General features: G+C 32.3%; 1 protein-coding gene across 1 annotated transcript in view; it reads left to right on the forward strand.

Moving 5' to 3' along the window:
• Positions 1–27,500, forward strand: part of LOC145285781 (WD repeat-containing protein 3-like) — a 77,718-nt gene that overhangs the window by 40,364 nt on the left and 9,854 nt on the right. The window contains exons 15-21 of the mRNA XM_080134148.1: positions 7,715–7,783; positions 8,810–8,882; positions 11,235–11,392; positions 15,451–15,562; positions 18,777–18,911; positions 22,069–22,116; positions 23,011–23,076. Of these exons, the coding sequence (XP_079990274.1) occupies positions 7,715–7,783; positions 8,810–8,882; positions 11,235–11,392; positions 15,451–15,562; positions 18,777–18,911; positions 22,069–22,116; positions 23,011–23,076 (661 nt within the window). The remainder of the gene's footprint in view (positions 1–7,714; positions 7,784–8,809; positions 8,883–11,234; positions 11,393–15,450; positions 15,563–18,776; positions 18,912–22,068; positions 22,117–23,010; positions 23,077–27,500) is intronic.

The following is a 27,500-nucleotide window of genomic DNA, read 5'->3' on the forward strand; positions in this document are numbered from 1 at the left end:
TTGTGGGAAATTGTGAACACCTTGAAGATCGCAAATACAGAGGACATACTTATCTCCTTTTTCATCATTTTAATAACTGATGTACTGTTTTAGACATAGACATTCTTTTTTTTTTTTTTTTACTATAAAAATGTTGTGAAGGAACATAACTGGCTATACACCGGTTACAAACTGTATATATATATTGGACTGTTGGGCAGACAGCGGCAGACAAGCAGTCGCAGTAAGACGGATAGTCTTACGTGTTGATTATCAGATTTTCTTCCCCATACTTGTTACTATGTACTTCTATTTACCTTAGGCGAGCAGCCTTACGTTTCTGTATTATAAATAAACCCCATTACACATACCACTCGGTGTAACTCACGTTTGTCTTTATTTCCTAAGTATTTAGGAATATAACAATGGCGACGAAAGGATGTTCTTTCTCTTAACAGAGATAAATTACCGTACCAAGGACTGTGTACAATGCAAGGATTTTTTGTTTTACGAAAAAAACAAACTACACAAGGATTTTTGACCACGTGCGTCAATGAATTTAAAAATTTTTCCTACCTAAAGTAGCGAAAAGTACGGATTTTTCTTCGTAAAGAACTCACAAGAAATTATAGAAACATGTTCAAGGTAAAGTGGAATTTATATTAATTTGGACAAGTAAAAAAAAAAAAAAAAAAAAATGGTCGCAAGTTGAATTCGAAACTACACTAAAGGATTACGAGTTTCGAAAGAAAAAATATAAATACAACGACTATTGTACCATTTTATGCCACGTGGGAACGGCAGCCATATATTTTTTTTTTTTTTGGAAAATTAATTGTTTGTTATTGCCTTTATATAAATAATTGGAACTATTTGTCGTGGGAAGTAAGAAATATTTTGTGTATGAACTTACGTTGTTGAAAAAAAAAAAGAAAAAAAAAAAAAAAAAAAGAATTATTTTACAAAGCCTGTTGAATTACTATGGATGAACTTTGTTGAAACGTGTTGTGTCTGCATATTGCTACTAATTTACGATATACGTAAATTTACGATTTTTCTTTGGAATTATTGTGTAGAATTCGAAAAGACATTTTTGTACTAGAAGCTAACATGGAACAATTAGCAGAGTTAACTAAGGCTCTAGCCCTTAGCATCCAGGAACAGACAAAAATGACTCAACAATTTTTAGCGCAACAACAACAACAACAACAAATTCAACAACAACAGCTACAGCAACAGCTGCAACAACAACAAGAAAGAACACAAAAAACTTTAGAGGCACAACAAGAACAAACAAACATACTACAACGACAAATGTCGACACAGCAAAAGAATTTAGAAAAGCTAATTCTAACGTCGACCGGGAAGAAGACTAATTTTTCTGCCGAGGGTATTTCAAATTCACTAACTGAATTTCGTTACTCCCCGGATACTGGTGTTACTTTCCCTGCATACTACAGAAGATACGAAACAATTTTTACGAAAAGATGTTTAGACTGGACCGATGAGGAAAAAGTTACCCTGCTACTACAAAAACTGGGTACTGATGAAAACACCAAGTATGCAAATCTAATTCTACCAAAAAAACCGGAGGAGGTTTCGTTCGAGGAAACAATTAGTACCTTGTCGAAAATATTTGATAAAAGGGATAGCCTATTTCACTCTAGATACAAATGTTTGAACATTCAGAAGGCAGAAGCTGAAGACTATCTAGAATATGCTTGCACTGTGAACTGTTTATGCGAATCATTTAAATTGAATGAAATTTCCGCAGACCAATTTAAATGTTTAATCTTTGTACAAGGTCTCACAGCACCAAGGGACAAAGATATACGTTCACGGATCCTAACAATTATGGAGGCGGATCCTAACATAACATTGCAAAAAGTCACTGAAGAGTGTCAACGTCTGATTAACATAAAGAAAGACAACACTCGCATTGAAGAGAAAAATATTTTTAAGGTGCAGCAAGTAAAAAGGCAAGGGACCACAAGAAAGTCCAGGTTCCAAGAACACAGGATCCTTAAAGGATACAAAGACCCAAAGCTAAAGTGTAAATGTTGTGGTAGTTTAAGACACAACAATAAGACCTGCTGGTTTAGGAACAAAATATGTTATGAATGTGGTCTCAGAGGTCACAAGGGAACATACTGTGCCCAGAAGAAAAGACAAGGGACCGATAATGTAAATACGCTTCGCATGAATAAAGAAAAAAGCTGCGAAAGACGGAAATATGTTGATGTTCGGATAAATGGACATCTGGTTACATTGCTTCTGGATAGCGGTGCAGATATTAGTATTATAAATGAAGATATATGGAAAAGGATAGGTCGACCTGAATTAACGAAAACCAGAAAGACGGCGAGAAGTGTGTGCGGCAAAAGATTAGAGTTCAAGGGAGAATTAAAATGCAAAGTGACATTCGCTAACCAGACTCATAAATCCAAAGTGTACGTCGTACCAGGAAAGAATACATGCCTGTTTGGGGTAGATTGGATTGTCCTGTTTAATTTATGGGAGAAACCCATAAATTCGTTTTGTAACGTTTTAACTGCAGAAAAAGCAAACCAAAGGGAAGACTTCCTGAAGGATTTGAAAACTGAATTTCCCAATGTTTTTGCCGAAGGACTAGGACTCTGTATTAAGACAGAGGCAAAATTTGAATTAAAGAAAAATGCTACTCCAGTATTCAAACCTAAAAGGAATGTGCCTTTTTCAGCGATGGACGCAATCGAAAAAGAGTTGGATAGACTTCAACAACTGGAAGTCATTGAAAAAGTTAACCACACAGATTGGGCAAGTCCAACCGTGTATGTAAAGAAAAAAAATAACAGAATAATGGTCTGTGGAGATTTTTCAACGGGTTTAAATGACTGTCTATTGGACCATAATTATCCCCTTCCGTCCGCAGAAGATCTGTTCTCTAAGCTTAACGGAGGAAAAATTTTTTCTAAGATAGACCTCTCAGATGCTTACTTGCAAATTAAGATCAGCGATGAATGCTCCAAATACTTAGGCATAAATACTCATAAGGGCATTTTTAAGCTAAAGAGGCTTCCTTTTGGATTAAAGGTTGCTCCTGCTATTTTCCAGCAAATTATGGACACGATGCTGGCAGGGTTGGAATTTTCAATGGCCTACCTTGACGATATCCTAATTAAAAGTGAAAATTTGCAAGATCATAAAAAGCATGTAAAAGAAGTATTCAAAAGAATACAGGAATTTGGTTTTAAATTGAGCCCAGAAAAATGCGATTTTTTTATGAAAAAAATTAAATATCTAGGTCAAATAATCGACAAAGAGGGTCGAAGACCGGATCCACAAAGGACTGAAGCAATTGAAAAGATGCCTGCTCCAGATTCAGTGACAAAATTAAAATCGTTTTTGGGATTAGTTCAATACTATGCAATTTACATCCCTAACATACATAATTTAAGAGCTCCTCTTAACGAGTTACTGAAAAAGGGTGTTAAATGGAACTGGAATAAGGAATGTGAATCTGCTTTCCAAAATATCAAAAGATGTCTACTGTCAGACTTAGCATTGGCACATTTCAATCCAGAAAAGGAACTAATACTAGCAACGGACGCCAGTGATTACGGTGTTGGCACTGTATTACTTCACAAGTATGAGGATGGTAGGACAAAAGCTATCGCCCATGCTTCAAGAACGTTGGTTGCAGCGGAGAAAAATTACAGCCAAATTGAAAAAGAGGCGCTGTCGATAATATTTGGAATTACAAAGTACAATCGATTTCTCCATGGACGATCTTTTATTTTGCAAACCGACCATAAACCCCTACTTACCATATTTGGATCAAAGAAAGGCATTCCCACACATACTGCGAATCGATTACAGCGATGGGCTGTAACCCTCTTAAACTATCAGTTTAAGATGGAACATGTATCCTCAAAAAAGTTAGGACACGCAGATGCATTATCACGGTTGATCCCTAAAAGAAGCGAAAGTTTCGAAGAAACGGTAATTGCTGCGCTTAAAGACGAAAGTGAATGTACAAGTTCAATGTGTAATATGATACGTGAACTTCCGGTAACTTTCGAAAAAATAAAAAAAGAGGCAGTAAATGACATTTTCATTAAGAAAATGAAAAATCAATTGGGATGGATAAAAAAAAAATAAAAAGGTAGATCAAACAACGCCTTTTTCCATCTGTGAAGATGTGCTCATGTATGGTGAGAGGATCGTAATTCCACTAACGTTACAGAGGAAAATTCTGAAGGAATTTCATACAGGTCATCCGGGCATTTCGAGAATGAAATCCCTTATGAGAGGATATGTGTACTGGCCTGGTATGGACAAGGAAGTTGAAAAATGTGTCAAGACATGCAGAGGATGTCAATTAGCAGCTCGAGATCCTCCAGTAAAAACGACGCCATGGCCAAAGACGGACCTACCCTGGTCACGTCTGCATATTGATTATGCGGGACCTATAAATGGTTATTTTTACTTGATTATTGTAGATTCTTTTTCAAAATGGCCAGAAATATTTAAGTTTAGACATCCAACAGCAAAAAACACTGTGAGTGCGCTTAATGAAATTTTTAGCCGTTTTGGAGTGCCAAAAACCTTAGTGAGCGATAATGGAACAGCATTTACTGCTCATGAATTCAAAGAATTCTGTGACTCACTAAATATTCTACATATGACAACACCTGTGTACCATCCACGATCGAATGGGTTGGCCGAAAAATTTGTAGATACGTTTAAAAGGGCACTTAAGAAAAATCTTACTACGGACACAGACGAACAATGTATTCAAACATTTTTAGCAATTTACAGGGTGACACCAAATCCTAATAATAATGTCAATTCTTCCCCGGCTGAGCTAATGTTTGCAAGAAAGATAAGATCTGTCTTCGATAGGCTGCTACCAGAGAAAAAGAAAGTTTTCAAAAAAGAAAACCTTAATACCAAGTGCTTCTCCCCAGGTGAAAATGTATATTTCAAAAATTTTCAAAATGGACGAAATCAGTGGGTTGAAGGTATTATCAAAAAAAGGATTGGGAGCATGGTCTATACCATCCAAGGATTAAGTTTTGTCTGCAAAAGACACAGAAATCAAATACGTCCCAGACTGTCTCCAAATGTGGAAGAGACACCAATGGAAACATTGTGCGATATTTTTGATATACCAAAACCAGCGTGTGTACCGCAAACAATGAATATTTCGCCTGAACCGACCATACGGGCTGGACAGAAACCTTTACCCCGGGTAACGCTGACCAGAAGGAAAAGCGCAAGAAAGAGAAAAGTTACCAGGAGATTAAGCCCTGACCCTAAAAGGAAGAGGTATTTAAGCTAAAATCAGGAAGATTTCAGCTTCAGGGGGAGGTGTTGTGAAGGAACATAACTGGCTATACACCGGTTACAAACTGTATATATATATTGGACTGTTGGGCAGACAGCGGCAGACAAGCAGTCGCAGTAAGACGGATAGTCTTACGTGTTGATTATCAGATTTTCTTCCCCATACTTGTTACTATGTACTTCTATTTACCTTAGGCGAGCAGCCTTACGTTTCTGTATTATAAATAAACCCCATTACACATACCACTCGGTGTAACTCACGTTTGTCTTTATTTCCTAAGTATTTAGGAATATAACAAAAAACAATAGCAGTTGTACTACTCGAATTTTCATAATTTTTAGATATATTACTATTTTCAACATATACTGTTGTTTTTGCTTAAAACCACATATTTAAAATAAATTGATCTGTCGACTCAATCTTAACAAGCACCAAATGATGTATAAGCTACAATTTAATCTTATTTGCCATGCTTCACACTCAAGTGGATAGAAGGAAAACAGAAAAGAAAAACTAATGTTCAGTTGGAGAGTTACTTATTTTAGTAACGGTTACACATATCTACTCCATAGGTTATCCATTTTCCTGGGTTTTCTCTTGGTTATAGTCAGCTAACATACTTCCTAACTTCCGGTGTGTCTGCTACCGGAAATAGTGTGCCAGCCAAATTAGTTGCTTCACTTTTATTGTTCTTCAGTATTCTTATTATGAAGCGATTTATTGAAACAAAATAAATCGCTTCACAACAGAAATACTGGAGAACAATAAAAGCGGAGGAACTAATTCGCCTTGCACACTGTTTCCGGTAGCAGACAAACCGAAAGTTAGGAAGTATGTTAGCTGACTATAAACTTATTGTGCTGAGAGAATCTTTCCTAATCAGTTTGCAGTAAAGATGACATTTCTAGTCTCATCTGACAATATTTGTAGAAGCTGTTATATCTTTTATAAAGACATAATAAATATACTTGTTCTTTTCAACAATCTATGTGGCGCTATTAAGTGAATGTTTTACTTTCTGTAAATATTGATTCAAATAACTTCATTCAAAACTTGTGAACATACGTCCCAACGTTGTCTGCATAAAGTTGAGTAATTCAAAAAACTGGTGTTTTCTTTCCAAGCTTGAATTATAACGATGTACGATCCGGCACCATTCATAACGTTACCGATGTGGCAGGTGTCCTTTGATCGTACCTTGTCTCGTTACAAGTTGGCCTGTTGATCGTCCTTACCCACTGTGTTTTCATGGAGGGGCGCTTTTCCTCTCGATAGAATTGTCTTTCTTCCATGTGTAGGGAGTCTCCGGGTACATCAATCACTCCGCTGGTCCTTGCGGTTTGCTGAAAAAAATCAAGAGTCCTCACCACAACAAACAGAATTCTGGGTTATAACAGTAACAAACTATTAATTGTTTTCATTACTTCATAACAACTACTGTCTAATTTGAGGTGACTGACTATAGCATGTAAGACCAGACCAGTAAAGTCACAGAGTTCCCATTAACACAGGCTAGTTCCCATCATAACATCAGGCCCTGAAGGGCTCCCCAATCGGGAACGCTGGACAAGCCCAGCCGCTCGGTTTGCTGGCTACGACTTCTCTGCTTTTAGAAATCCTTTTTCTAAATCCAACTCCTTTTCCCCACCTCTCCTTCAGAGAGTGGTTACAAACACCTTTCTTTCTTTCTCTTAGAGCTTATCTCTACCAAACCTCAACCCCCACCTGCACTGAGGTTTTTACTTATTACCAATTAGGCGTGATTAGTAACCCCAAGTCGAACAATGCTTGGCGGCGACCCCTACTCTTGACCTCCATTCTTCATCTCGCTCAACAGAGATTTTAAAAACAACAATAAAATAATCATCATTTGTGTTTTTTTTTTCTTTCTGACAAAATCCCATAGACATTTCTGTTTAAACAACATCAAACCATCATCATCATTAGAATTCAGCCGTGCAAATTCCTCTGAATTCGTGTCGACTAGCAAGGTCACTCGGCATTGCCCGGTCCCCATCGGGTCACAGAATTATTGAATTGTTTCAATGAAACTAAATTACGTTTTTCTTGAAACATGTACTGATAAGTGACAAAAATGCATCCGAAGCAGAAGTGAATATACAGTTTTTATGTAGCAATCCCACATTCTATTCAAAGTAAAGTTAAAGTGACTGTTGTATTTTTACTATGAGATAAAACTATCATCTAAAATTTGGACCTTTCAAAATAATTAATTTCAACAAAGAAAGCAACCATGAAATTTCTACAAAGTTCAATTAGTTTATATGTTAATACTATTTGCATCATTAGAAGATTCCTACTTGTAGAAAGAGATGACTTAATATTATGAGTGACGCCAATCTAATCCTAATGGAATAATTTTCACCATTTTTTTTCTTGTTTCAGTAAACGACTGACCTTACAACATCAAAGAACTTTGCAAATGGATGAAGGTATTTTAGCCCTCAGTTACAGGTAAGTCATCAGAATAAAACAATATACTTATCTAAGAAAACACTTTGTAAATTTATCATAAATATTATACTGTGCGACATGTTTCGGGTTAAAAAAAGTGCATGCTACATAAGACCTGTTTCGGTGTAAGAAAAGTATCTTGATACTAAATCTGACCTTTATTTCTCTAGATTAAGCACCTTTTTCATGTACTAGAAATCATATTTTATTGGTTATGAATAAAAACACAGAATTGTCAGTGTAAACAATATTTGTCCTCTTAACTCGCTTGTGTTGAGTGTTATCATTCCTTTTTATATTCCAGCATTAGTCTGCCAACATGCCAAGATTCCATTTTTCTTTAAAACGTTTCTCCATCACTGAAATATCCTGATGGAATCTCGTCATGTTCATCACCCATATCACTAAGATTCTCCGCAAAATTCTCAGGAGTGACAATTTTGCAAAGAAATGTACCTAATTGGATAAAACATCCAGAAACGGATTTTCCATGGCATTGTGCATATAAAAATGACCATGTATGTCCCATACTTTTTTGAGTGTTGCACAGTGTTATTAGATACTAAAACATCTATAGGTATGAACCTCGGGGACTTCTCATCAGATTTTGTTAAATAGCAGATTATGTTCATGTTAATGTTATTACTTAGAAGTCCATTCTTAATATGGGGAAGGTAGGGGGATTTTTAACTATTCTGTACTTTCACCTAACAATTTAATAATTAAAAGATACCATTTGTTAACTGTCGGATGCTGCGATTTCATTGGCTAAGTATTTCAGCATCTTCTGGCAGAATATGCTGACGATAATGCAGTCTGTATTCTACATAAGTACCATTTAAAAAACACAACTTCAGAAATACATTTTTAGATCTGTCCAAGCATCTCTCCTAAAGGCTCTGTCCATCTGTTTGTTTTTCTCACTTAAGTGCATAACATCATTTTAAAAATTTGTCGATTTCTATAAGAAACTCTGATGATCCATTAAAACAACTGATATAAATTTCTTTCTATTTTTTCTTTTAGCCCCAATAATCTGTTGATAGCTGTGGCCCTTATGGATAATACAGTGAAACTCTTCTATACAGACACCTTGAAGGTAATGGCCACAGGCAAAATGATTTTTCTTTTTTAAATTTTTAGTAAGGGTTTATTTTCTTAATTTTATTTATTTTTATTTTAATTTCATTTGATTTTATTTATCTTGTATTGAAAGATGAAGATGAGGGTTTAATTTTTATAATAATATCACTTGAAATAATCTATTATGGTGACTTCCCTTTCATAACATTGTAAAATAAACAGTAATTAATTTTTGTCAATTATGAAAAAACTAACAGGAAGACTTGATGTTGCGCAGGATTTAATGAGAATGGTTCCAAACAGTAGTCCCTTATGTTCAAGTGGCACTGTGCCTTGTTTGAGGTGAATAAAAATAAAAAAGGTTTGACCCTGACTCCAAAACTGTTGTGTACCAACACCGCAGCATTAAATTATATGATATAATAATATGATATAACTTTCATCTATATCAGTTTTAAAGAGCAACTTGTTTTTTTAACATTCATTGTTTACATTATCATCTTGATTTATCAAATCAAAATATTGTCTGCTTAAATAATACAAATAAACGTGATTTGTTAATTAAAAAATAAAAATTTTGACAGTTTAAAAAAAAATTTTTTTTTTTATTACATTTTCACCCCAAACAAGGCACATTGCCACTTTGGTGTAGGGGGCTACTATCAGGGGAAACAACTACTGAGGTACTATGTAGGGATTTGGGCAGCAAGATGTTGGTTCACGTTGCACTTGAACTTCTGCATGTCAGTACAGTTGGGGAAGCAGTGACCTGGAATGGAATTCCAAAGTCTAGCGGTTCTGGGGAAGAAACTACTGGAGTAGAAAGATCTTTTACATGCAGCTTGTCGGGTCTGTCGAGGGTGTTCACGTCGTGGGGGCACAAGTGCTTGCAGTTCATCAGAGCATCCACCATTAAAATACTTGTAGAACAGGCAGACGGATGCAACGTTTCGTCGATTGGACAGAGGCTGAAGCTTAGATGCCAGTTAAGGGCCTATCAGATTTGCTACTCTCTTTTGAACCTTGTCAAGGAGCGAGAGACTAGTAGCCAATGCACCAACCCAAATATGACAACAATATTCCATACATGGGCGAATGGTTGCCTTATTTGTAGTCAGGAGTAATAAGAACAAATCAATCAGGTACCAAAATTGTTGTGTAAAATATACTGAATCTCTGAATTTTCAATCATAGCTTTTCGTCTTGACACAACAAGGGAATTACGCTTTGTTGATCCTGACTTAGATTAATACTACCAATTTTTTTTACCTGGAACTCTTTACAATTCAAAGTTTCTCTGACAGAATTGATGCTTCCAATTTTTGCTTAGAACAACTGCACTTAATATTTGCAATTTGATGAATTCAACTAATCAGGGCTCTATATTGCGAGGGAAACAGTCGCATTTCCAAGTGGCGACTAGAAATAATGAAACGCTTATCTTTTAGCGATTGTATTTCTTTCACTGACAATCTTCCAAAGCTCACTACTGAGTGAAAAATATCTTTTCAACTTTTTTTTTTTAATAAAACGAACAAAGTTAAATTATTTAAACAATAAAAGGTTTAACAAAACAGTATACTTTTTTTTTTTTTAACGGAGGCTGTTTAAAAAAAAACATCTGAAGAAATTAGAATGCTTACACCTTCAAGTATCAACATAAAATTTGTTGTATATTTTGAATAACACTCAATAAATTTTTTTTTTATGTATTTTTTAATATGTACATAATCGTAACAGAACGAAGATGTCATATTCCGAAAATCATATGGGTTTGGCTAGTAACTTTTCTATTTGGCTAGTAAATGAAAATATTTAGTGGTCAGTGGTCAACTAAAGATAAATTTGTCCGTAGAGCCCTGCTAATACAATTCAATTATTACTTTGATCATTAAAGATTCTTAAAAAATGTAATGACTGTCTTTATCTTGCATGTTTTTCTTGGAATGTTTTGATGAATGTAACCTTCGACTTTCTTTAGTTGCATTTTGTTGGATTCACAAATTTATACAGAATTTTGAAATGAATCATTTATTTCGTCGATGAGGTAGATTGTTTTCATTCTATCAATCATGATCAGTTAGAAGTTTTAAGTAATAGACATGTGGTGTAATAAATAAAGGTGTTAAGTAATAATCACTTATCAGTGATAGTTCTCTGGTGTTTAAGAGTTCAGTCCTTGCTACAGGTGATACTAAGAATAAAATAAAATTGTTTGACAAAACGCAACTTCTGAGGTTACATCCAGCAAAACCTGCAAGTCACACCAAAAATGAGAACTGACTAATCTGAAATCTGCTTGTTGGCAAAAGACATCAGGAAATTGATCAAAAGGTTTAAAGGATTTAAAAACTTTTTTATTTTTCAGTTTTTTGTATCTCTCTATGGACACAGTATGCCTGTGCTGTGTTTGGACATATCATCGGACAGTGAATATATTATAACAGGCTCTGCCGACAGGGATGTCAAATTGTGGGGATTAGATTTTGGTGATTGTCACAAATCTTTTTTTGCACATGATGGCAGGTGAGTACACTTTTTAGGAAATAATGATGTTATTGTGAAATTCCCACATCCTTAGCTGAATGGATAGATTTGGAGGTAATATCGCCGAATCAATATCTTTCTATTTTCAATGGTATGGTTTTAGATTTTCGAGTAGGAATATGAGATGTTAAAAAAATGTTTTTATTAAGACTAAAACGAAATTTACTAAGATAGAAATGAACAAAAATTAAATGTTAAATTTTTTTATTTTTAATTTTATTTTTTGAAAACTATTTTTTCTAATTTCTTTTTTCATAATTTCATAATACAATATTTGTCAAAAAAAGTATCAACAATGGAACTGCATTTCTAAGCCTATAATTTTAATTGTTAAAATCCTATTTTCACTTTGGTTTCTCCATAGCAGTTTACCTTTTTAATTTTAATATTTCATTACAAAAGATTTTTTAATAGATCTCTGAGGGAGCATAAACGCCTCATTCAAAAAAAAAAAAAAAAAAAAAAAAAACCCAAACAAAACAACAACGATGACAACAATGATTTATATCATTGTTAAAACATAGAAAGTTATTTGTTAAAAGATAGAAAGTTATGCTGGCTATAATTGAGGTCTCTAATTATTTAAAAATTAAACCTGTGTCCATAACATCAGTCCTATCCTCTTTTTCATGGCATTATTGTATTTTGATATCCAAGTTATAAAAGAAAACATATATATATTTTTAAGCAATAAATATTTAAAATGAACATGCATAAAAGCTTTACTGCAATTTCCCATTATTTTTACTTTACGTTTTTATATTTTATGTAGTTACTAATGTACATCCTTTGTCAAAAAAAAACAAAAAAAAAACATGGGAAAAAAGAATTATGCTTTACCAATATTCACATTAATGTCTCGATTAATAAAAAGAAAACGTCTCAAACTGGAAAGTTAAAAAAATTATTAATAGTAGAGTGAACACTTGCAAAGTATTTTTTGTACACTGATATATTACATATATTTTCAGTATTTACTTCAACAGTGCTCAATGTGAGTAGAGCTTAGAGTAGCTTGATTTCCCCAATTAATGAAATATAAGTTTATATGTAGCTTACTTGCTTTAACTCTATTTTCGTACTGTATCTATATAAATAAACGCAACATTTATTTTTTATCACAATTACAGTCAAATTTGGGTTAATTGAAATACAAATTAATATATAAGTTTTTTGACACGTGTGTGTGTGTGTGTGTGCGTGCGTGAAAGGAGTTGTTTAAAAATGTAATAAAATTCATTTATTAAAATAAAATATATGCATATGTGTGTATGCACATATACGTAGGCATGTGATGACTGCAACGTCTTGTCATGTACACGTATACATAATGACGTATATACTTTGGCAGGGGAACTAATCCAAACGCACTTAGAGTGATCTCCCTTAGACCATTCGCTGTATCCAAACCAGATATTACACTATACTAATACAGCAATCATTAACATTATTGACCACTAATCAATAACAATATATAATAAATAATAAGGTTAGATAGAATAGAGTAAAAATATATATACATAAGTAAACAAACAAATAGAAAAGTAAAGAAAATAATATAAAGAAAGCAAGTAAATAAACAAAAATGTAATAAAATAACTAATCCAAAAACACTTAGAGTGATCTCCCTTAGACCATTCGCTTTACTCAAATCGGATATTACACGATACTTGTACAGCAATCCAAATACACACATTAAGCATAATATTCCATAATTAATCATTTATATACATAAAAAAAGCTACAATAATTCCCAGCAATACTTAATATTCATCACAACTTGTATCCTGGTAATTGATTTGACAGCCAGTCTGCGACACTGACGTCCGGAAATAAAGAAATAAATAAAAAATAAATAAAACGGACAAATGAGAGCCTCTACGAACAGTTGTACACGTTCTTTTTTATTTTCTCTCCTGAAGAAGACGTACTACCCTCGAAAATTAGGGACACTAACACCTACCATCTTGTACGACACATTATGTTGTCAAATAAATAGGTGTATCAGAATTTTGGGGGAATTTTTGACACCCCTAACACGAAACTGCGAATAAAATATAAAAAAACTCGTAATTTCTCTTTTAAAAGTGGGTTTATTTTCTGTATGAATTATACTTCCAAAATAAATTATTAAAGTTGTATAAAAAGTAATAGAAATATTATTTTTTTATTTTTTAAAAAACAAATGAAATCAATTGATTTTTACGAGCTCAGTATTTTTCAATTTTCAAACTTTAAAAATCTATCAAAATTTTTCTATTGATTCTATTTTTATGATATTTTCAGAGTCAGTGTGAAATTTTATGCTCTTTCCAATAAACCGAATATAATATTTTAGACAAACGTTTTTTTTTTTAATTCACGCCCCCGCCCCATTTTTAAGTGTCTATTAAAAAGTAAATAATTAATTTACTCACCAAAGTTTTATACATCACAAATTGAAGATCAATAAATAATATATTCAAATTTAAGACAAAAAAAGGAGTGTTTTTTTTTTTAGAAATTTACCTGTAAAATCCGAAGTTTAAAACTTTTTTTTTTTTTAAATGAAACCTTGGTTCTTGCTCCTTTAATTGAAAAAAAAATTAGGGTTTGAATTACATTTTTTGAGTAGTTATAAGCTTGGAAAGATAGGGGGTCTAATTATTCAGTATATTTCACGCATTCGTAAGGTCAGTTTCTGACACACTTAGCAAATATAATTTAAAATTATTGAAAATTCCTAATATTGTCATTATTTCTTTTTTTTTTTACACAGTGATCACCACTTATCAAGGCCCGGAAGCCACTCAGGGATAAGGGTTATTGCAAGTACATTACGTTAGTGTGGAGATTTGATGAAGTGTTTACTTAAGGGGGTGGTTCATTAGGAATTTGTTAACATTGGACTTGAAGACATCCAAGTTGTAGTCCGATGGGAAGCAGGCAGACGGAACAGAGTTCCACAGGCGTGCAGTTCTAAGAAAGAAGCTTTGTTCATGGAATCCGCGTTTTGATTTAGGCACAGATAAAGAGTGGGGGAAATTTTTCACAGTGGATTCAGCTAGACGGGTGTTTTTCATGAAAGATTGGCGAGGGGGGACCAGAGATTGGAGTTCAGACGGGCATCTGCCATGGAAATAACGATAAAACAAGGATAGGCTCGCATCGTCTCTTCTGTGGGAGAGAGGTTGCAGGGTAGAGAAAAGGGCATCCCCCACTAAGCCACGAAGTCTATTTTGTAGTCTGTCAAGGCAGGATAGCCTGTTTTTAGCAGCTCCTGCCCAGATATGGCAGCAGTATTCCATCCTTGGACGTACTTTTATATATAGTAGCCCCCTACTTCAAAGTATTATATAGTAGCCCCCTACTTCAAAGTGGCACTGTGCCTTGTTTGGGGTGAAAATTTGAATAAAAAAAAAACCCTATATTTTTTCAAATTTTGTTCCTCACCCTTTTTTTCTTCCTTCTATTCTTTTCTATCCCCTTCTTTTTCTACCTTCACTTTCAATGTTTAGAGTTTATGTCACATAACCCCTCTCCTTCTCCTTCTGAATTTTAACATGTTTTATTTTTTTAAACAAATAGTTTTCTCATTTTTTCATTTAAGAACTGGACTTCTTCAGTGGAAAACAAACTTTATTTAGTCGCCTGACAAGGACTTGTGGTCTTGACCGACCATCTGTCCAAAGCATTAGCATGCCAGATGTCCAGTGTCGTGACCATGTAAATTTGTCTATATCAATATAAAAATGTATAGATATCTATTTCTGTGCTAGTTACATCGAACTACACTTTTCTGTTTTTAGTGTTATTGTCTTTTGATTGTATTTTGCTTTCCATACTTTTCCAAAGTATATTTATGTAAAAGTGGATTAAGATTTAAACTCTGCTGGCCAATTTCACGATCTCTGTCAAAAGAAGCATTACACCTTCATTAACATTTGAACCATTAATTTTTAACCATGATGGTTTTTCTGTATCTAGTCTTAAAATTTTACATTAATAATTTCTTAAGAAATAAAAGTAATATTTTCTTTTTTTTTTCTCTCCGCTAGTGTCACATGTGTAAAGTTTATACCAAATACTCATATGTTCTTTTCATGTGGAAAAGACAAGAAAATCCGACAGTGGGATGGAGATAACTTCTTACCTATCATGACATTACAGGTAAATTGTCACTAACAAACTTTCTTGTGTTTATTTGTTTTTATCTCTTATTGGTCTATTTAATCTGTACTTTTTTTTTGTCTTCTGAAAAATTTATTTGTATAATCTCTATTATTATATAAAAGTCATTTTGTGTGTGTGTGTGAGTTCCTTCCTCATAGGTTTCAAAATGGCCGAGCCTATCTTTTGCAAATTTTACACAAAGCTAATTTATATGTCTGGCAGTGTTCTTAGATATGTTTTGTACAGAAATTCATCTGATAAGTATCGAAAATCGAAAAATCCGATCTTAAAAATAACTTTTCTGTCTTAATAGATAAAAAACAATGTTTACAAGGGAATATTTTATGTTACACCGGCCAAGGAAGATAATAAAATTTGAGCAAATCATTTTTTCTTAAAAAAAAAAAAAGATTTATTATAATCTGGAGACATAGCTTAGTGGTAGTGCAATCTACTACAGATTGAATGATCCCCTGTTCAAACCCAGGTGTACCTCACCATTTTATTTTAATTTTTTTCTTATTAATGAATTCAGTTTACGATAAAAGAATTAATTATATAATGTTAAATTAAATTTTAAAAAAATTCTTAATACTACAATATTTTAAGTTATAAATTTATTATATTTTTTACTAGAAAATCTTGTCCTTTTCTTTTCCATGTTTAAGTTTAACCATATTACTTTTTATGCTCGCATTTTTCTATTGTAATCCATGATTTTTCCAGGCTTCCAGTAAATTCACTTGTTCTTTGTTTAATTTCAGTCTTTTTTTTTTTTTTTTTTTTTTGGCCCCCATAAACATAACATACACATATGTAATAACAATGTATGGCACTCATCTGCTTTCAATAAAATCCCACAATTATCTCCCTTTCATTCTCTCTGTTTCACTTGTTACTTCTCTTTTTGCGGTGAATTGGTAACAACAGTAGTCACTGAAGCAACGTGGTTGCTATCGAAGCCAGTCATGAAAAACGTTGCTGCTTACTTCCTTACGTTTTTTTTTTTTTTTTACAATTTTGAACACCAGTAAATTTATCATAACTTTTGTTTTACTGAACGAAAATTGAAAATTTTTTTTCACAATATAGCTGAGAAGGTGATCTATAAACTGTAATAATTGTTTGAAATTTTGTTGAAAAATAAGTGAGCAGTGAAGCTTTAAAGCAGTTCTAAATGACTAAAACTGCCACTTAACAATATATTCAAACACTACTGTGTTTGAATATATTGTTCCTCTTGGTAAAATGTCTGTGATAATGTAATATTGGTCAATAGTGATAAAAGAACAATATTTAAAATTTGGTCAGTGAAAAATGGAATAGATATTCTTCCTCAAAATGTTAATAACATGGAAGGTAAAAATATATGAGTTGATGAGTTTACCAGTTATTTTCTCAGTTCAAGAGTCTGGCTTGAAACACATCTTTTCTGATGCTGCAGTCCAAATTGATATTTTGTTCTCACATTTAGAGATAGGAATTATCACACAACCAAATATTCCTATTATACCGATATGGATAGAGAGATTTTCACTGAGGTTAGTAACTGGGACATCTTATAATTAGTAAATAAAGGTCTGCAATACTAAATGGTCTAAAGTTCTGCTATTTGGACAGACTCATGAACACCAAACTTTTCAGAGTTATGTGGAGATAACATTCTTTCACTACTTATCTATCACTTTCATTTCAGCAATCGCCATAGTACCACATTTACTCTAATAACTACCTTCAATAAAAAATCCATAATAGTTTCAAGTGAATTCCATATAAAAAAAATATTTACAATTTATGAAGAATGATGGCGAGTGGAACAAGAAAAACAAAAAATGAAATTAAATAAAATCCGAAGCAGGTTAGTAAGATCCAACCTTTCTGCCCACCGTTTTTTGGTTTCAATCAAAAAAAAGATCTCTAAATGTGAGTGTGATTTAAGTGGAAACAAATGGAATAAGGGTAGAGTTTTGGTGTGGTTAGTGTCCTTTGCCATTTGAATTAGCATTTGAAGATGCCAAGAATAAAAAAATAAATTGAAAAATTGTCATCTTGAAAGATCTCTATTAACGAAAAATAAAAAACTGCACAGCACAGAGGGGGTGTATTTCACAAACAAGAAGATACACCTTTACCTGAAGGATTCCCATATGTTGAGACGTTATCAATTTCTGGAGTCAACACTTGACAATCTCCAGATTAAGTGTCATCAGTCTCCTCAATTGCAAAAGGTATTTACTTTAAGTGATACGAGATCTCTTAAAAAGTAATTATGAAGTTAAATCCACCAGAATGCATTTTGGTTTCTTAAATCACGAATTAGGATGCCTTTCAGTCAGTCACATTTAAATTTGAAATGGCATTTTCATGTTTAATGTGCAGATTGAATAGGCAAATCTTAAAAATAAAATGACAATAATATATATATATATATATATATATATATATATATATATATATATATATAAAAAAAAGATAAAGATAGTTTGCTTCAAGCATTGCTGGTAAATAAGTATGTGGATATTATGAAGGATGATAGTAATGCAGAAAAAAATTAATAGTGAAAGAAGGTACAAAAAAAAATTAAAGACAGTATTTGGATAAATCAATCTTTGCAAAAACTATTTTTCAAAAGATCTTTTACTGCTAAATATTAAAAAAAAATACCCAGAATACACTATTTCTATATACAAATAAACTATTTCTCTCAGTTGTGCTTTTAGATGTATTCGCAAATACTCTATTAGTTGTAAAAACTAACATATTGTTTGAAATAACATTTTTATGGCTGCATGCATAGGTTGAATTGATGCATTTTAAGAATGCAAGTTCTTGTTAAGATGCAACATTCATTTGTGGTTCTTGTCAATTAGTCCAATCACACTGCTTTTTATCTGTTTCTTTGTTTCTTTTGTTGTTTATTCAAAAGCCAAGTCTCTCATATTTTTTTTTTTTCATACTGATCTTTATGACAAAACCATATTCAGCCATTTTTGTAAATAGGTGGCTAGGGAGTTCCAATTTATATTTGATTCTTATATACTTTTTTCTTTTATACTGTTGTATAATAAAACCATATTCATCCATAAACAGGTGGAAAGAGAGTTCTCATTCTTGTTTGTTTTATTTTTTATACTTTTTTTATTTTTTTAATACTTTATTTTTTTTCGCTTGTTTACAAATTGTTTCCATTTTTTTTTAATTTGACCTTTAGGGTCATCAAGATGAAATCCGTTGTCTCGCGGTCAGTTCCAGTAGTAATTTTATTGCAACAGCCTCTCATGATAAAACGATACGCCTCTGGGAAAAGTCAGAAGAAATTGTCATTCCAGAAGAAGAGAAAGAAAAGGTAAATCTATATAATTATAAAACTCAAATGACCTTGTAATGGGTGTTGTAACCCAACATCCGGTTGTGCATGCATATATAAACAAATAATCAACGCGACAATAAAACATTTTTTTTTACTGTGTATGTTTTCAGCGTCCCAATTGTTTTTTTTTTTCACATTATTTCCGTATTATGCTTAAGTTATTTTAACACAATTTTCTTACAAATAAATCTACTTTAACCTATTGACAACCATAAGAGCATTTTACAATGGTGATTTACCCACCGCCTTCATTTTAAAAAAAATTTATTCTCCATTTTTGATACACCTTTCTTAAAAAAACATTCATACATTTTCTTCTACACTACCAACATAGATAAATAACCCCAAAAATGTTTTTTCAATTTACAAACAACGTGACAATAAAATGTATTGTTTTATTGTCATGTTGATTATTTGTTTTATGTACATTTTCAGTGTCCCAATTGTTTTTTTTTTTTTTTTTTTTTTTTTTTTGCGTTTAAATTAAAAGATATATCAATATTTGAATTTAACTTTAAGTGTTATGGTATCTGTTTGGTGCACATTTACCTATAAGTATGGCAAACCACTTATAATTCAATGGTTGTAATTTTTTTTTTGTTTTTTTTGTTTTTTCAAAAATAAACAATTATAAACAGAACGACTCATAGAAATCTATCTATATTCTTTTTTCATCTTAATATAATTTCATAGAAATGTTTCTGTTATGTCACAAAAAAACTATTTTCTTTACATCACAAGTGTCACGCTCATACATTAATTCCATAGCTAATATAACATACTGACCCAACGGGTCACGGGTAGTGTAGTATTTTTTTAAAAGTAAACGGTTTTTTATTAAAAATCCAATTTTTCTTTCTGATTTTTATAATTACAACTTGTAGCAATTATTAATGGAAGAATAACAAATTAGTTTTGCATCACGATCAGTAAAATTGTTAGTTGCAGAATTGGAAGGTATAAGGTCTGATTCTGATTCTTTATTTCAAAGTCTGTCAATAATAATTGGAGGATTATGTGGAAAAGAGTTGCCTTCATAATCTCTTGGGTTAGTTCATTTCACTGGAGGAGGGCTGACCTCTTAATATTTTTATCAATCACCATCAGCAGAGGGTTTCAACGTGAACCAACATCTCGCTGCCCTAATCCCTACATAGTACCCCAGTAGATGTTTCCCCTGATAGTAGCCCCCTACACCAAAGTGGCAATGTGCCTTGTTTGGGGTGAAAATGTAATAAAAAAAAATAAAAAAAAATAATGTGAAAATGTACAAATAATTAACCTCAAGAATTACTTTATGAAACTCTAAAAAGCCGGAGAAAACACACATTATTTTACTAGCATGATATTGTTGTGTATTTCTTTAAATAAAAACAATCTGAACAGTGAACGTTATTCTGTAACATTATGTGATGCCACTAAAACCTGGATGAAAACATATTAGTTTGAAGCTATACATAACAAAAAGAACAATAATTTATTTATTTAATTATCGGAATTCTTTGGGATGAGTAATTTGTATATTTATTTATTTATTTGTGGACTATTATCCTCATATTTATTGTTGTTTCATGATGTTTCAACAAATTATTCCTTTGGTCTTTATCAGGTGGTTAACTGCAGTGGAATAGGAATACTTAAACTAAATAATATACCATTAAGTACAGACCCGACAATGGAAGATCAGATAACAAAAAATTTGGATTTATAAGACCAAAAAATCCAACATTGATCACCCTTCAGGGCCCGTGTTCCAGTGGATAGATATGTTGAATCTCTACGATTCCAGATGAGCATTTTCTGAAGAGAGCAGTCTCAATCCTATCCAAAGCCGGCCAGACGATTAGTTGGCCAAAACGTGGTGTGACGATAGCAACTATGGAAGGCAGTAATTACTGAGGATACAATTAAGAGATTCAGTATTTCTATCTCATCACGGTTAAACACCTGACAAAGGCCAAAGGAATAGTTGGCTGAACATCGTGAAGCAGCAACTATGAAGATGAGGAAAACAGTCTGCAAATAAATAATTTAATGTTGGATCAGTTGATCTAACTTGGATTCAGTGAAAATGGACTGCAATAGTCAGAGACATTGTATTTGTTTGGTAGAAAGCTGGCTCAAGTAAACCAGAGTGATAGCCATTACAGAAACGAGTAAGTTTAAATAAAAAGACAAAAATGAACAATGAATACGAGAAAGCAATGTGATTGGAAACTAAGCCATAAACATAAATGACGAGAACTGACATCAAATGAAGTAAACCATTTTTATTTAACTGAATTGACTTTGGTTTTTACAGAAGTCGAAATTAATTTAATTGACTGATAGACAAGTAAGTGAGAGATCATGGAAAAAATGTGGGGAACTATTTGGTCATCTGTGAATGAAATCATTGAAAAAATAAAATTTTCTTTTTATATAAAAACAACTTGCTTGTTATTGCAACGGGGATAATTTGTGTTCTGATGATAAACAAAAAATTAAATTGAATTATGATCTCAACTTGGACTTTGGCAGATAACTGGTGCAATTGATTTGAATTATGTTACAATTCATCACCATCCCTCCTTATTTGTTTAAATATATTACGTATATATCAGATCAAATAATAAGCTTGATTTAGACCAGACCAAACTAAAAACAACATAGTTACCAGATTTTTACAAATCTACATAAAAAGGACAAATTAGGTATTTATTTTGTATTAATTATTGCAGTTGAATTCCTCTTCACATTCACTTATAAACATTGCTATTTAAAAAAATCATCACATAATTCTAAGGTTAGGATTCAGTGATTAAATTGGAAATCGATTAATATCATGGAGAGCATCCCTATTTCAATTATTTTAACTATAAATAATCTTAAAGGTTCATTGAATTATAATTGTTATGAGTCTGTATTGGATTAAGGAAAGCATATGGATGGAGAGACAATTTTAATCTTTTCTATGTATAGGTGACAGTATTTTTTATCTTGGAACTTTGGAAGTACATTTTTTTTCTACCCAAGAACTAATAAGTTCTACTTTTTTTTTTATAAAATAGCAGATGTCTTTTTTTTTTCTTTTTTTTTTTGTTAATTTCTGCATTGTTTTTTTCTAATTTGTTCTTCCTTTTTCTTTCCATAGGAACGTGAAGAAGAATTGGACAAAGAACATGAAGAAACAGAACTCCAGGTAAGTCACTGATAAACTTTCTTGTTTTTTCTAACCACATAATTCCATAGAAACAGTTAACAAAAGTCATCAACATATTATGGGTTAAATTGACGATTCTGAACTCTTCATACACAAAATGGTATTGGAGATTAATTTGTGAATCGCACAATTTAATTGGTCATCTTTTAATTGGAAATCACATGACCACTTTAAAGCTTTTACATTTATAATAAAGTAGTTTTTTATTTGTTAATTCAAAATTCTGACAATTCGTAGACATTGTTATTTTAATACTAAATCTATGTTTATCTGCTGTTTACTTTTTTCCTAGAAGAAAATGTTTAATTCAGTTCGGTGCTAATGTTAACAAAAATCAACATGAATGGAACCAACTCTTAGGATTGTTCATTCAATCTATAATTTTTTAGAATATATATTAGAGTTGGGATAATTAATTGGAATCTGAAAAATCAGAAATTGGGGGGGGGGGTATCGGTAAAATAATATTTTAGTCTTGAAAGTTTTTGAACCTTAAAAACTATATAAAAAAAACTTTTAATCCACAGTTCTTCATTAGAAAACTACTTTGCTTGTAAGTCAATTAATCTCTTGCAAACACTGCAGTAGTGGATGACATATATAGGAGAGGACGTCGTTAAAGTAAATAGAATGTCTAATTTACATGATTTAAAAAAAACAACAAAAAAGTTTTAATAGATAAATACTAAACTTTCTATTTTTATATAATAAAAAAATATGAAATATATCTATCTGGAAGGCCCCTGTATTTGCTTGTATTACTAATATTATATTAAATTATATGATCTGCATAGTTTAATTCATTTTTTGACCCAATTCTCAGTGTAATATGTGCAAACGCAAATGAAATTATTTCTTTGAATTTTTCTTTAGATCCCAGGAGAAGATTCCAAAGAAGTCGGTCATGCTTCTCGTATGACATTAGACACAGTCAAATCTGTAAGTATCTCTGTTTTTTTTTTTGTTAACCATTTGCTTATATCTGCTTATAAACTCTGATCTTGAAGTGGGTGAACATTAACTTCTTTGTGGCCCAGAAATGGGTGATTAGTTTACATTAAATTTATATACAAAACTGATTTCAACTCAAGTCTAAAAGATTTTTTTTTTTTTTTTAATATAAAATTTCCAGGTTGTTTACATGTTATCGCCTACAAAAAAGTAGAATCTTATTTTATGATTATTCCTATTTACAATGTCTCCCCACGGGACAGAGTTAGACACCAGGGTCGTTTTTTAATATGGAGAAAAGGAACAAAAATAAAAATTGTCTCAGTCGTAAAGGATTTCTCCTCCACTGACAGAGAACAAGAAATTGAAGTGCAGTATTAGCATAGTGTGTAGGACTATATTTTATCATTCATTGTTTGTTATTAATCAATTATTTATTGTCATCCAAAAATGTATCACATTTGAATAAAAACAATAATATTTGGGTCTAGTGATGATTGTGGTTTATCTAAGGGTACAATTTTACCTTTTATTATTAATTTTTATTATCCTTATAGAAGACATTTATTGTCAGTATTCAGATGAATGATGTGAGAATGAGATATGATGGCTTTTTAATGTCAGTTTCAAATACACGTTTAGATTTGATGAGCTCGGAGGAAGATTAAATCTAGACAGTATAAGATGTGTTCAGAACAGGAGATTTCATTGATATGGCTACATTGAAAGACTGGATAAGAGTTTTTGTGTTGGTATTAGGTTTGCAAGAAAGTTCTTGCGGTTCTTAACTTTTCAATTCAGATGAACATATTTCGGCTCAAACAAAAATTTATTGATCGAAATAAGCACCCCCAGACTCCATACACTTTTGCCAATACAAAACAAGTGTATTTATGCCAGTAGCATAAAAATCTTGCATTCTAGTGACGATGAAGTCGCTGAAGGCATTTTTGATATCATTTAGGATTTTGAAGCATTTCTCACGCAGAAAGTTGTCGAGATGCTTGAAAAAGTGGTAATCGGTAAGTTAGAGGTCTGGAGAGTATGGCGGATAAGACTGAGTTTTGTCACCCAATTCATTCAACTTCTGCAGGGTTGGTTTAGCTATGTGTGGTCAGGCATTGTTGTGGAAAAGAATTGAACCTTTTCTGTTGACTAATGCTGGGTGTTGTTGTCGAAGTTTCTGATGCATTTCATCCCTTTGTTGACAGTACTTCACTGCCGTAATGGTTTTGTCTGCATTCAAAAAAAACTAATGGATGAGACTGGTTGCAGACCACTAAACAGTCAGCATGACCTTCTTTTGATGCAACTCTGGCTTCAAGAAGTGTTGTGGAGCTTCTTCAGCATCTAACCACCGAGCTGAGCATTGCCGTTTATTGTAAAGAACCCACTTTTCATCGCAAGTCACAACCCGGATGAGAAATGGGTCATGCTTGTTGCGTAAAAGAAGGGAAGATGACACTTCATAACAGCATTTCTTTTGGTTGTCGTTCAAATCATGAGACACCCATTGATCAATTTTTTTTTGTCTTTTCAATCTCTCTCAAGTGGTTGGAAATCATATACGTTATGTCTATTTCAGAAGCAAGTTCTTGAACAGTTGTAGTAGATTGACTTCAACTGAGGCTCTTAATTGATACTTGTCAACATCCGATAACCAAACACTAAGCTCATCATCTTCAAGACTCTTGTCGCCGCCATGAAATTTCTTAAACCACCATATGCTGTGTGTTCAATAGTGATTCCTAGACTAAACGCTTTGTTGATATTGTGAGCTGTTTCAGCAGCTTTTCAGTTTAGGTTGAATTGGAATAAGAAAATTGTGTGAATTTGTTTTTTTTCCATCTTGTATTAAACGTTCTGAAAAGAAGACAATTTTTTAAAACGATTGTAATTTAAAGATTGAGCAAAAAACGCATCTTTAAAATGATATAGTAAAATACAAATTTGAAATCAAAATTGAAAATTACGCAAGAACTTTCCTCTCAACATAATAGATGTAGTAAAGTATCCTGTACCTCTATAAGGCCACCATTCCCCCATGTATAGAGTACTGTTGTCACATTTGAGCTGGTGCATCTGCTACTAGTCTCTCCCTCCTGGATAGGGTTAAAAAAAGAGTCACCAATCTGATAGGTTCTGGACTGTCATCTAGGCTTCACCCTTTGTCCCATGAACGAAATGTTGCATCCCTCTGCTTGTTCTACAAGTATTTTAATGGTGAATGCTCTGACAAACTACAAGCACTTGTACCCCCTCGATGTAAATGCCCCCGACAAGCAACTAAATCCCACCCTTACACAGTAGAGATCCCTAGGTATAAGAAAGCCTTCTACTCCAACAGTTTCTTCCCTAGAACTGCTAGACTATGGAACTCCCTTCCGGGATTCTGCTTTCCCAACTGTACTGATATGCAGAAGTTCAAGTGCAAGGTGAACAGACATCTTGCTGCTCATCTCCCTTCATAATATCCCTGCAACTTATGCCCCCGATAGTAGCCCCCCCCCCCACTTCAAAATGGTACTGTGCCTTGTTTGGGGGAAAATTGAATAAAAAACAAAACAAAGAAACAATGGAGGTAACAAGATCAAGCTAAGTAATAAAGGGGAGGAAATGATAATGCACTTGAGAGAAAGGTTAGTTTGGAAGTCAATTTTTAAAAGCTGTCCAACATGCATATAAAATGGATATGAAACCAAATGTAATGATGATAAATGCATTAATTTAAATTGATCAAAATAAAACAGATTCATATGGTATTCAGCATTACGTTTTTTGTGTTGACACATAAAGAATAAAACTTTCATTTTTTTTTTTAATATACATCGGTTGATACAAGATACTGCAGTTAAAAATTTCAAACTTTGACCACTTTGAAATGTAAAAATTATTTTTACTTTTAGGAATATTTGGTTCTATTAATAATAGTTTTGATTTGGAAAGAAAAAAAACAAAAAAAAATTAAAATTATGCTTATTTGTAAACTAAAAAAGAAACTGACAAAAATTAAATTTTAAGTATATTATAATAATAAATAAAATTAAATTATAAATATTCTCTGGCAATGCTGGGTCAGGATAGCTAGTGTATATCTATAAAAATCAGTGCTGATGTATGTGTTTGCATGATGTTTGTGTATTTTCTATAGAAAGAATAGTTAGAAAATCTTCATAAAATCTAAAAGTCTATTCTTATGTAAAATTTTCCCGAATCTTCTCGAATCCCTAAGTATACCCCTTAAAACTTGAACTATTTCCTATTTTTATGAAATTTAAACCATATGTATAAAATTCTCGAAAATATAATGGTAGTGGTCTTGAATCTCTACATTACCCTTTGTGCCAAATATTTACATAGTCCCACCATTGAGTGACTCACTGGGACAGAATTTTGTTAAAATTTAAAAACTGGAGGAGAGGAAGAGAGGCAATACGAAAAAAGAAAGTAATATAGTTTTTTTTTTTTTTTATTATATAGGCATCACCACTTATCAAGGCCAAGAGGCCACTAGTGTTATGAGCATAGTGAAAAAAAAAAGTAACAGCATTGAGTATTTCCACTAGTATATATATATGCAAAGAAAGTGTTCAGTAGAAACATTATATATAAATTAGAAAGTTTTGCGATGCAATTACAATGCAAATTTAATATGAAATAGCGCAACTCAGGTCTTATTGAATTATATTAATATACATATTTTTTTCTTTTTAATATTTTAAGAGTGAAATTTCTTTTTTAAAGTAGAATTAAGAATTCTGTTTTGTTTTTCTCATTAGATTTTTGTTGCATAGTTTTGCTTTAACTGTGAAGTGTTATTGGAGTTTTTAGAAAATTTGAATTTATTGCTCATCTGCTTGGTCATTTTTACAAGTCTTAAACTTTGAACATGGCATGACCACTAATGCAGTTTAGAAAATGTTTTTATAAGACATTGTATGCAGATTAGAAAATGTTGCTTTTTATAAGACATTGTATGCAGATTAGAAAATGTTGCTTTTTATAAGACATTGTATGCAGATTAGAAAATGTTATATTCCTAATTGCCTGCCTCTCCACAAGGGCAAATTTAGACACAAGGTCAGTCCTTAATGTGGAGAACAAAAAGAGCACTCTGAATTGGATCGAGAATAAAAATTATTCCAGTCTAGATGGACTTCTCCTTTACTGACCAAAGACAGAACAGACTAAGTGAAGCATCATAACAGATACTACACTATGTTCCTATGTTATGGCAGTCTTTACAATACAAATTTGAAATATAATAACATGTGAGTTATTTTGTTTTTTAGCATGTCAACCTTTTTAGAGTTATTTAATGTTGAATCCAGTTATTTTGGAAAAAGTTTTTATGCTTAAACTTGTTTGTATTTTCAGATATTTATTCATGGTGTTTGGTTTGGTTGTTTTGT

This window comes from Euprymna scolopes, chromosome 10 (genome assembly GCF_053919585.1).
Source record: "Euprymna scolopes isolate OS-2025 chromosome 10, ASM5391958v1, whole genome shotgun sequence".
NCBI classification, from domain to species: domain Eukaryota; kingdom Metazoa; phylum Mollusca; class Cephalopoda; order Sepiida; family Sepiolidae; genus Euprymna; species Euprymna scolopes.